The 12,459-nt window shown below is 45.4% G+C and overlaps 1 protein-coding gene across 5 annotated transcripts in view; it reads left to right on the top strand.

Moving 5' to 3' along the window:
* Nucleotides 1–12,459, top strand: part of CC2D2A (coiled-coil and C2 domain containing 2A) — a 150,388-nt gene that overhangs the window by 51,214 nt on the left and 86,715 nt on the right. For all 5 annotated transcript variants that reach the window (XM_062212709.1, XM_062212708.1, XM_062212705.1 and 2 more), the window contains 4 exons: nt 2,844–2,945; nt 3,613–3,765; nt 7,054–7,216; nt 11,510–11,646. In XM_062212709.1, the coding sequence (XP_062068693.1) occupies nt 2,844–2,945; nt 3,613–3,765; nt 7,054–7,216; nt 11,510–11,646 (555 nt within the window). The remainder of the gene's footprint in view (nt 1–2,843; nt 2,946–3,612; nt 3,766–7,053; nt 7,217–11,509; nt 11,647–12,459) is intronic.

Here is a 12,459-nt window from a genome sequence, read left to right as displayed (position 1 = left end):
TTTTGCTGTGCTGGCTTTCATCTTTGTACTGTGCCTCTGTAGATGAGAGGAATGTCTGCTTTCAGTGAATATCTAGATATTATAGTGGGTGTGGCCAGGGAACTTCAGTTTCCCAGGATGAGGGGGGTGTCTAAGGTGACACCCAGGTTTGGCAAAGTAAAAATTTTTCTTAATCAGAAGGGAAGTTTATTCTCAGCTGAGCTGCTCTCTTCAAATGAGACCAGTGCCTGAGCACTAGCCCCAGTGGGTATAATATTCGTCTGCTCTGCCCCAGGGACCACACAAAGGATCTGTGCAATCCTCAGTATAAATTCAGATTCCCCAACAATGTTCCTCACCAGGTAACCAGGAAGCCCTGAACGTGTGGAGTCTCCCACAGTGACTGCCTGAAGTCCCAGCCACACTCTGAGTCCTCCCACATAGCTTCAGTTTTCTTCACAGTCCCGGCACAGAAGCCTCTCACATTCATGAGCTCCCAGCTCCCTGTTAGTTCTCCCCACTAGAGTCAGCAACTCAGCTGGTTGCTGGGCACAGACACAAGCTGGTACAGCTGTTACGTATGTCCAAAATGGTGCCCACTCTGTCAGCTTGTTACAGGATGCTGTTGTAAAGTGATCTGGGAAGAGAAACATGTCCTTCCTTTTTTCTTTTTTCCCTCTCGTCTGGCAGGTGCACTACCCCCACAGGGCTCCAAGCTGGGTTCCCTCTAGGCTCTTCCTGCAGCTTTAGCACCAGTGGCTTGGGTTGCTGCAGTCTGTTCTCCCCTCACTCTCCAATGCTGGTGTTTAGGTTCTCGGCTGCTGGAGTCCTGAGTTGTAAGTGTCCACACCCTCCACATAGGTCCACCATGTCCCTCTAATTTGTGTAATTTCCTCTGCCATTTTTCCTCAGACTGTTCCCTGACACTGTACACCCTCATTTTTATTCTGGCCACTGCTGGACATCTCAGTGCACACAGGTGTAATTTTATAGTACCAGATTGCCTTTACTGTCCCCAGTAGCAGTAGTTTTCATCCCAGGGGAATTCCTTCCTCTCCAGACCCATGGAGACTCATTCCACCTTTCTAATACATATGTGAAACAGGGGCTAACACTCACGGGGCACCCATTGACCACTTGGGAACAAGCCTTTGGTTGATGTCCCCCTTTGGCACATATCTTCCTCTTCCATATCAGGTGGACAACTCTGAGAGGCATTTTGCATGTCTCTAAGAGGATCCCCAGTGGATTAAATTCACCCACAGCTCAATAGAATCCTCTCGAATTGACTTAGTATCCTGTTCTCTTCAATCCCCAACTCCTGTTCTTTGATATCACTTGTCAAAATCAACCACTTGTACAAAAACTTTTGCCTCATGTTTTTAGAAGACTAAAAGCTATTTATAGTCATGTTAAGTATGTGTGTACAGGCTGGCGCCATGGCTCAATAGGCTAATCTCTGCCTGCGGTGCTGGCACCCGGGGTTCTAGTCCCGGTCGGGGCGCCAGATTCTGTCCCGGTTGCTCCTCTTCCAGTACAGCTCTCTGCTGTGGCCCGGGAGTACAGTGGAGGAGGCCCAGGTCCTTGGGCTCTGCACCTGCATGGGAGACCAGGAGGAAGCACCTGGCTCCTGGCTTCAGATCAGCGCAGCGCGCCAGCTGCAACGAGCCAGCAGTAGTGGCCACTTGGGGGGCGAACCAAGGGAAAAAGGAAGACCTTTCTTTCTGTCTCTTTCTCTCTCACTGTCTAACTCTGACTGTCAAAAAAAAAAAAAAAAGTATGTGTGTACAAACTAAGGAGACAAAAGGTAGATGTGAAGAAAAAACTAACATGTGATTATCATAGCTTCAATTAATGAGCCTAAACGTTGCTGATAGTTCATGTGCATTGCCTTATTTGATGCACAAACCACGTGGTTGAAGTTAAAACTCCAGAACACATGGTTTCAGTTACCAAACTTGGCCAAACACTACCTGATATGCCTGAGAAAATAAGATTCTAGAAGAGAGAGTTATTTTGGGTGGACTGGTCTGTGAAAAGCATGATCTTGAAGTCAGGGCAGTAGGACCTAGAATGCCTACGTTGAAGGTCGCCAGTGAAGGTATAGCATGTGACCACTGTTGGCTAGAAATTATTCCATGCTGTGAAATAACCTTGGTCCACATAATAACAATCAGGTTTCCACCAGAGGTTGAGTGCTCATTCTTGTTATGAATATCTAGATAGTCCTACTGGGATGACTTTGAATTGCTTAAAAGCAAGGCTTGGTGTCTGCATCATGCCTGGTGAAGGTGGGAGTAGCTAGATTAGAGGGGGTAGATTAGCAGAACAAATGGGTCAGAAGCTGGGGCCAGAACTTATAAATTCTCAGAGAAGAAAGGGGGCACCTGCAAGGGAATTATCACATCAAGTTAGCAAAAATGTGGGGCCATCTCACCAGCGTAGATGGCAGATCCAGAGACAGTGAGGAGGACAGGCCTTGTGCCTGGATGGCGTGCACTGGGCTTGTTTACAGACTGACACTGTTGATGCTTTTCTTCATAGACTGCTCAGAAATGATCCTCTGTGAAGTAGATAATCTGTTGATCTACAGCTTGAAATAACATTCCATTTTGGGGTTTACTTAATCTAAAATCTTACATATGTTTAGTCTTGATAGAGACAGAGTTACAGAAGAAAACAGTAGCATTAAACATTAACCTTCAAATATACGTGAAATGTGTTAGACTTTGATTCCTTAGGAATGAGGAGAGGCATCACTGGTCAGAAGGTAAAGCTGGGGAGGGTGGGTGTTACTCTTCATTTTAGAACATCGTTAGTTCCTTGGTTTAAATGGTTTGTCTATCCTATTCCTACTCATACAGCCAGGTAAAGAGGTACAAAGGACTCAGCAAGAAGATGATTCCCAAAATTATTCAAGAGTAAAGTTCCGTGATTCAGCACGAAAAATCAAGTCTAAACCTCAGGTGGGAAATTCCTTTAAAATCATGGTTTTCCATATGTGTTTCTCAAAAGTATCCAGCAAGAGATGACAAAACAAAGTGTGGAGAATTGAGTCTTAGTTTCAAAATATTAGAATCTACCTGGAAAGATTAGAATAAGGTCTGATTTGAGGATGGGGGTAGGACACACAGAAGGGCAAGAAATGTTAGTGATGGGGACATCCATTCAACTCTGAATTCGCACCAGCTTTTGTTGTGGGAGACAGGAGGGTACTAAGGAAGAACCAAAACAAACAAAAAGTCACTTTAAAAAAATTAGTAAGTCTTGTATTTTTTAAAATTGGGGAAAAAAACTCAGAATTTGCATACAAAACAATGAATCCACTTGTTTGCATTATAATCATATTTTCTAAAGATTTTACTGATGTAAAGAATAGATGTATTGCTTACTGGGATGTAAATAATTGCTTTCTTAAAGAGTAATTAGCCAGCTATTAAAGGAGGCCTCCAACTGTCATGGCAGTTGTTAAAGTTCATTACCAGTGATCTTGTAGCTCGAGCAAAGATGATAGGCTTAGGAGGTGCAGGGTGTGCCTGCCACCACCGGTGGGCGCCAGCTGTGGGCTGCTTGTGCAGAGCTCTTTTCGGTTTGAGTCAACCTGACAGTGCTGTTGCCTCTCCTTCTCCTTAGGCCCCACCTGGCTTCCCTTCTCCAGAGGAAGCCTACAACTTCTTTACTTTCAACTTTGACCCAGAACCCGAAGAAGAAAGGAGAGAAGAGGAAAAAGCAGGAGCGAAAACCAGAGATGGAGCTGATCAAGAGGCAGGGGCACCTGGACAACAAGTAAACCCAACAGCGGTTACTCTGATGATGGCCATGATGGGGGGTGGACTGTGAGGGAGATGACCGTGCTGTCCTCCTAGCAAGGGGAACACGTCCAGCACCCCATGGGAAGAGTCACCCGTGTTGTAGTGGAAAGCAGCAGGATTACTCCTGAGTGGGCAGAACCAGATTCACATCACTTCCCATACCCCTGATTCTATCCCACACTTGGGACAGTAAAGGCCTTGGTTTTTTGTGTGTGTGTTTTTTTGGTGTTTTTTTTTTTTTTTTTTTGACAGTTTTGACAGTGGGAGACACAGAGAGAAAGGTCTTCCTTTTTCCATTGGTTCACCCCGCAAGTGGTTGCTACTGCCTGTGTGTTGTGGCCGGCACGCTGCGCTGATCCAAAGCCAGGAGCCAGGTGCTTCTCCTGGTCTCCCATGCGGGTGCAGAGCCCAAGGACCTGGGCCATCCTCCACTGCCCTCCCGGGCCACAGCAGAGAGCTGGACTGGAAGAGGAGCAACCAGGACAGAATCTAGTGCCCCGACCGGGACTAGAACCCGGGGTGCCAGTGCCGCAGGCGAAGGATTAGCCTAGTGAGCTGCAGTCCGGCCTGTAAAGGTCTTGATTAAATGTGCCCATCACACCCGTGGGAGGGGGAAAAAAAAAATAGAACAATGTGGCTTCTAGATTTTTCTTGCTAGATGTCATACAGCGATTAGTATCCACTTCACAGGCTAAGTGTTTGCCTCAGCAGGGCAAATGAAGCCTCACTGTCTCCCAGATTCTGTAATTGGTGGTGGTGTATGTGAGATTAAAGGAAGGTACACCAAACATTAAAACATAGGTACAGGTCTTAAATAGACATTATTCTGAAGAAGATATACAAATGGCCAATAAGCACAGGACAAGATGCTTAATGTCATGAATTATTAGGAAAATGCAAATCAAAACCACAATGAAATACTACTTTGTGTCCATTATATATTAAAAAAGAAAAACAGGAAAAAGCGTTGGGGAAAATGTAGAGAAATTGGACTTCATACCTTGCTAGTGGGCATGGAAAATGCTGGAGCTGCTATGAGAAGCAGTTGGAGGGTTCTTCAGACCTTAACCCAGAATTTCCATGTGATGGAGTAACTCCTCTCTGGGTATATACTCAAAGGGACTGAAAACAAGACCTGAGCAGGTATTTGTGCTATGAACCAGCGTTCACAGCAGTATCATTCACTTATACCCAAAGGCAGAAACAACCCAAGAGTTTGACAGGCGAAAAGATAAACAAAATGTAATATGTATCTGTCTAATGGAATATTATTCATTCTCACCAAGGGTGAAATTCTGACATGCTGCAACACAGACAGATGTACTTTGAAGACATTATGCTAAATCAGTGAGTCACAGAAAGACAAATATTGTGTGATCTCACTTAATGAGGAAGCTATAGTAATCAAACCGTGGAGACAAGCGGGAGATCTTGATGAATGGAACAGAACTTCAGTTGCGAAGACGAAGAACTTCTACATATGGATAGTGGGGATGGCAACACAATAATAAGTGTGCCTAATGCCACTGAATTATACCCTTAAAATGGTTACGGTGGCAAGTCTTGTATATATTCTACCACATTAAATAAAAAAGGCAGACATGTCAGAACCTTCTAGAATTTGCACAGTTGGCATATTTCTGTGTTTAATTTATAATCTCCTCTCATGAAAGGTGGATATTATGACCCAGGACTCTGGAAGCTTGGGAATATTTCAGCTTCTTCTTTGTTTACAAACCAATACCCAACTTGTTCCGGCTGAAGATCTCTCATGAAGTTGCAGACAAGATGGCCAAGAAAGCAGGCAGCTGGAGGTGTGGCTGAGACTGGAGGATCTGCTCCCAACACAGCTCATCCACCCTCGCCATGTCATGCCTCAGAGTCCTCTCGTGAGAGCCAGCTTCCCCCACAGCAGGCATCTGAGAGAGAACTCAAGGAGGAAGCCACAAAGCCTTTAATGACCTAGTCTAAGGCTCACGTCCCTCCTCTGCTGGTTAGGACATGTCACCAAGTGCAGGCACTCACAAAGGGAGGGAACTGGGCTCTGCGACAGCAGGCACAAGTACCAGTTTGTGGGCAACTTCTGCAGTCGGGACTCTTCCTCCCAAGGGCCACCTCTCTCCTCCTTTCACCGTGTCACTTCCCCAGGCACGAGGATTCCAAAAACTGCATCTTAAGTCAGGCACACATCGAAGCCCCTTCCTCCTCTTTCCTGTGGTGCAGGTTCCGGTCTGCCCAGACCCTTGGTCAGTATTTTCATACTTGAGGTGTATTTAGTCTTTCTGAACAAGTGTTAGGTTTCTGGAAGCCCTTCCACTGCCTTCCCTTTTCTGTCTCCTGGGCAGCTTTTCTCAGTCCTCCTTTGCTGCCCACAAGAAAGATTACACACAGCTATCAACCCTGCTATCTTTCCCCTCCCACTTCTCTGATGTTTGGAGCATTCTCCGTCTTCGCTTTCTGCTGAGTCTTGTTTCCATGGAGAAACATCTTCCACCTGCTGCTTTGTGTATTTGTGGAGGAAACGGGAGATGGGCAGCGAGGCTACCCCCACTGTCTGTGCTTACAAGGAAGTCTCTGAAGGATTTTCAAAGAAGTGACCCATCAATGGACAGCAGGTTTAAATGTTTATGAGAAGGAAAGGAGAAAGAGAAAGACAAAGAGAAGCAGAGGAGGAAGAAGAAAAAGAGAAGGAGAAAAAGTTTGGAAAGCACTCAAAAGGAGCATACTTCAGCTAACTCCTGTGATTTTAAAACCCTGGTTTAGGATTTCTACTGCATGGAAAGTCCTAAGATAAGCTCAGTTAGTATCAGCATCTCACAATTGAGGACAGTGAGGATGAGTAGGTTACATAAGTTCATCGAGCCCACCAGGCTGTATGAGGTGAAGCAGGGATTCAAACCCAGGCAATCTGAGCAGTGTGCACCATGGTGCCCTTGCCCCTAAGTGGATGCCCAAGGGAAGGCTACATCCACGTTACATATAAGCCTAGTTCTTTAGCATCAAAAAATAAGCACCAACAAAGGAGGCCAGATTTGTTGGGATTTCAATCATTTTGCTTACCACATCTCCTCTGGTTCAGCTCTCTTTGATTTCAGTATCTTCCAGGTATGTAGAACAGAAAAAAAATCGGTGAAGGTCCAATTAATAAATATGAAAAGAGTTATTGGATAAATTAAGTTTGAAGAGTTTAGTATGGCAATGCTTTCTCTAGGTAAACAGAATCTCACCTGATTTTTTTCTTGTTACTTGCAATGTTGTTCAGGATGAGGAAGAGCTGCCTGATGGTAGGGAGGCCGAGGACCTCCTGCTGGGCTTAGAGCACCTGGCTGACGATTTTGTGGCCATCAGACCGGCGGAGTATGAAAGCGTCCACCGCTGGCTGCAGAAGGAAAAAGACACCCTGTTCATACCCAGTCGGCTGACAGGTACTTCTTTTATTTTCCTGGTCAGTGTGGACATCTTCATTCTGCAAATGAAATGGGGCTGCTCTATAAGGAAGCCCCATTTCCAAAATTGATTCCGGTTTCTGATCTGCTGTAATAATGTAGGACTATCCTCAGACAAAAGACTCACATCATGGAAAAATAACCACTTACGAAGCACTTATTGATAGGTGAGGACAAGGAATGCCAGGGGCTGTGGGAGCCCCTTCACCCCATCAGTGGCCTGATCTGCATGCTGAGTGTGGGAGACTCAGAGAGTCAAGCCGAGTGTTGTTTCTCACCCTTGCGAATGTGACCACAGTGCTGGACCTGCGACCCTCTGTTGACTGCTGGTTAGTGATCCAGGCTTCATTCCAGACCCAGGTTAAACTTTGCTCTTCTCAGCCCTGGAACATCCCTCCCTTCTGAGAGGGCATGAAGAATATCCAGTTTACTGGGTTCTAGTAGGTGATACAAAGTAGCAGAGCAGCCCCAGGCCTATTAGAAGGCCCCTCCCAGCTGGAAAGGGAGCCTGGCCTTTCCTTGCTTTCTCTCTACTTCAAGTTGGGAGGGAAAGGACGGGAACAGGTACATCTTGATGGAATTTTGGAAGTTGGATTTCCTATTAGTGTGCCATGTTCTATTTGAGTTCCAAGTAATTGCTGAGTCAGGGTCAAATTATTGTTCATTTTGATAGGTCATATTGCATCACATACATTTAAGGTATTGGAATTTGTTGAACAGCCCAAGTTTCTTTTTCAAATAGACACTGACAGAGTGTCCAAAAGGTAAGACTTTGCCCTAATAATGATGATCGTCACCACTGTGATGAATGTGGATACCTCCTGTCCACTTCTCCCCGGGCACTTTCCAAGGCATGAGGCATGCAACAGCCAGTGTGATCCTTCACTGGTTCCTTATCAGGTCTGCTCTGCAGTTGAGAAGGCAGAAGCCCAGAGAACTCGGGCAAATGCCCCAAAACTGTGACCTAGTGAAGTGACAGAGACAGGTGTCTTCCCTTGGTGGTGTGCTCTCAAGCCAAACACCCAGTTACAGTGTGTTAGGGTATTCCTTGGAGAGACAGAATGCAGTCCTGGCCACGGAGGAGCTTGGTGCCTGGGTTTTCGCTCAGAGGACCACAGTTAGGACTCTCCCTAAGCCTGGAGTAGGAACAAAAGACCGACCACAAGCAACCTTCTCTGGGAGCCAGGTCAGGCAGCCAGAAGCAGGGGTTTGGCAAGGGCTGTGCAGGAGATCCAGGGAGCCCTGGGTGTACCTGAGGCCTGCTCTGGGCAGAGAATCTAAACCTGGATTTGACTTCTGCCCGCTGCACTCAAAGGAGGGCTGTGATGGGGCAGTGGCAGGGCCAAGGGAACTGGATAGTCCCAGCTCTGTGAGGTGTGCCTGGAACAATTTTCCTTGTTCTCAGGTGCCCTAGCTGAAGAAAGGAGGAAATAAGAACTAATAGGAGGTGACTCTGGGTGTTTGACTGTAAGCATTAAGAAAATAATGAGTGAAGGACCTAGTATTGTGACTAACACATAGTAGACATGACTAACACATAATAGGCATCGAAAATAACAATGGGTGTTGCTGTTGCTTTGTCCAGAGCAGTAGCTTTTTAAGGGCTGGGTGTTCACCTGGGATATAGGAATAGCATAATAAGACTTCTATTTATATTTCATTTTTAATCTCATTCTCCCCTACTTTACATTTGTGGTCATAGTAATACATGTAATAAATACATAGGGATAGGCTATGGCCCATTGGTTAAGATACCCACAACCTATGGCTGGTTTTGTGGCATAGGGGGCAAAGCCTCCCTCTGCAGTGCCAGCATCCCATATGGGCGCTGGTTTGAGTCCCAGCTGTTCCAATTCTGAACCAACTCCCTGCTGATGCACCTGGGAAAACAGTGGAAGATGCCCCAAGTGCTTGGTCCCCTGAACCCACATGGGAGACCTGGGAGAAGTTCTTGGCATCAGCCTGGCCCAGTCCTGACTATTGCAGCCATTTGAGGAGTGAACCAGTGGATAAAAGATCTCACTCTCTCGCACTTGGTCTCCATTTCCCTCTCTCTCTACAATTCTGACTTTCTTTTTTTTTTATCTTTTATTTAATGAATATAAATTTCCAAAGTACAGCTTATGGATTACAATGGCTACCCCCCTCCCATAACTGCCCTCCCACCTGCAACCCTCCCCTTTCCCACTCGCTCTCCCCTTCCATTCACATCAAGATTTATTTTCAATTCTCTTTATATACAGAAAATCAATTTAGTATATATAAAGATTGTAACAGTTTGCCCTCACATAGCAACACAAAGTGAAAAAATATTGTTGGAGTACTAGTTATAGCATTAAATAACAGTGTACAGCACATTAATGACAGAGATCCTGCATGATATTTTTTTAAAAAATTGATTAATTTTCTATGAAATTTCCAATTTAACACCAAGGTTTTTTTTTTTCATTTTCAATTATCTTTATATACAGAAGATCAATTCAGTATATACTAAGTAAAGATTTCATCAGTTTGCACCCACACAAAAACACAAAGTGTAAAAATACTGTTTCAGTACTAGTTATAGCATTACTTCACATTGGACAACCCATTAAGACAGACCCCACATGGGATGTAAGTACACAGTGACTCTTGATGTTGATTTAACAATTTAACACTCTTGTTTATGGTGTCAGTAATCTCCCTAGGCTCTAGTCATGGGTTGCCGAGGCTATGGAAGCCTTTAGGGTTCGCCGACTTCGATCTTATTCCAACAGGGTCATAGTCAAAGTGGAAGTTCTCTCCAATCTGGAAAACATCATGCTGAGTGAATTAAGCCAGTCCCAAAGAGACAAATATCATTTGTTTTCCCTGATCGGTGACAACTAACTGAGCACCAAAGGGGAAACCTGTGGAAGTGAAATGGACACTATGAGAAACAGTGACTTGATCAGCTCTTGTCCTGACTGTTGATGTACAATGTAATACTTTATCCATTTTAGTATTTTTTTTTGTTCTAGTACTAGTGGTTGAACTCTGTAATTAACACACAATTATTCTTAGATGTTTAAATCTTAACTGAAAAGTGATCCTGGTTAAATATAAGAATGAGAAAAAGAGAGGGAGGAGATGTACAATTAGGGACATGCTCAATCGGACTTGCCCCAAATGATGGAGTTAGAAACATGCCAGGGGATTCCAATACAATCCCATCAAGGTGGAATGTACCAATGCCATCTCACTAGTCCAAGTGATCAATTTCAGTTCACAATTGATCACACTGATAGATCTAAGAGTCAAAGGGATCACACAAACAAGTGTCTGCTAATACTAACTGATAGAATCAAAAAGGGAGAGAAGGATCCAACATGGGAAGGGGGAGACACAGCAGACTCATAGAATGGCAGATGTCCTAAATAGCACTCTGGCCTCAGAATCAGCCCTTAAGGCATTCGGATCTGGCTGAAGAGCCTATGAGAGTATTTTAGGCATGGAAAGCCAAGATACTCTGGAAAGAAGAAGAAGAAGAAGACCTAAATGAAGGATCTCAGCTAGTGTGATCCCAGTACAATTCTGACTTTCAAATAAGTAAATAAATAAATCTTTAAAAAAAAAATAAAAGGAACCCACATCCCATGTCAGAGTGCCTGGGTTTGCCTGCTGGCTGCAATTCCTTATTCCAGCTTCCTGGTAACACAAACCCTAGTAGGCAGCAGGTTCAAGAAGTTGTGTCCCTGCCACCCATGTGGACGACCTGAATGGAGTCCCTGACTTTCCACTTCAGCCCTGCTCAGCCCTAGCCATGGTTGGCATTTGGGGAGTGAATCAGTAGATGAGAGTTCTCTTTTGTTCTTTTCCTGTCTCTCACATAAGTAAACAATTGGCAGGCGTTGGGTGAGTACTCAGAGATTTCAATGAAAAATGTTGAAGGCCAGCGGATGAGTGATGAGGTGCAGGGAGCAGGAAAGGATGAAGCGATAGCCAGCTCCATGTTTTCTGAGGACCTAGGATGGTGTTTCTAGGACCAGGATGTCTGTGGCTTTGGGTGGATGTGAAGGGGATGCTTCATTGAGGGGAATTATTGGGGTGCTAGCCCTAAAGTACCTGGTTCTCCACATGACAGTATGAGTGAATGCCTTCTTGTCCTCGCCTCTGCTTCTAGAAATTAACGTTAAAAAAATTTGCAGTTTCCAAGCTGGTGAGGAGGATCTCCAGTGGTTATTTTAAGTTGCCAAACTGCAGTTAGAAACGCTTAGGTTGGCACTAACATTTATTTATCAATGAACCTTCCAGTGCCGACCTATAAAAAGCTTCCCGAGAACGTGCAGCCCAGATTCCTGGAAGACGAAGGCCTCTACATCGGGGCAAGACCGGAGGTAGCCCGCACCACTCGGAACATCATGGAGAACAGACTGCTGGTGCAGGAGCCGGTAAGCGTGGGCCCTGCTCCCGTGGGCCTGGGCGTGCTCCAAAAAAAGACCCTTCTCCCCACCAGCCCATCATGGCCTCGTGGCTCTCTGCCTTTGGAAGTCATCTACAGCAAGGGCTCCCCTTTCTCCAAGTGATCCTCGAACAACACAACCTCTCAACTGCTCAAACCCCATCTCCTGCCAGCTGATGCCAGCCTTCTGCTTGTTTGTGTTGGCAACTTGTCCCAAGTCACAGAACAGTTTGAGTGTTTGCCTGTTTGATTTTGTGTGTGCTTTTTACGATTTTGAAAGATGTTTAAGTGACATAATATTTATACATATTTTCGGGTACAGTATAATAACTCAATACTTGTGTATAACTATACTGATTAAATCCAACTTATTAGAATTCTTTCTCCTTAAGCACCATTTCTTTTTTTTTTTTTTTTGGTTGGAGAGAACATGGTTTAATTAAAGGCAAAGCTGATTTCAGCAGCTGCAGGTCTTGCACAGACAGACAAGAAAAAAACCAACAAACTCAAAAACCCCCAAACCAACCAAAACCCCAACACAGTTTCCTACACAAGCCGGTTTCCGAGGCCGACTGCTCCCCCATCTCTCCACAGCGAAGGCAAAGCCGTGCGCCCCGAGTCGGCACGGGGGCCGGGCTTGGGGGTACTCGGCGCCAGCTCCTGCCCCAGCGTGCCGCAGCCGCCTGCCACACAGCGTGCACACGCCGGGCAGGGCTGGGAGAAGCACAAAGGGGCTCAGGGTGCCACCGGGTGGGGGCTTCACCCTTTCAGGCCTTGCCAAAAAAACAAAAACAAAACAAAA

Source organism: Lepus europaeus, chromosome 16, assembly GCF_033115175.1.
Source record: "Lepus europaeus isolate LE1 chromosome 16, mLepTim1.pri, whole genome shotgun sequence".
NCBI lineage: Eukaryota > Metazoa > Chordata > Mammalia > Lagomorpha > Leporidae > Lepus > Lepus europaeus.
The sequence above is the reverse complement of the archived record's forward strand: the minus strand, read 5'-3'. Positions and strand labels throughout refer to the sequence as shown.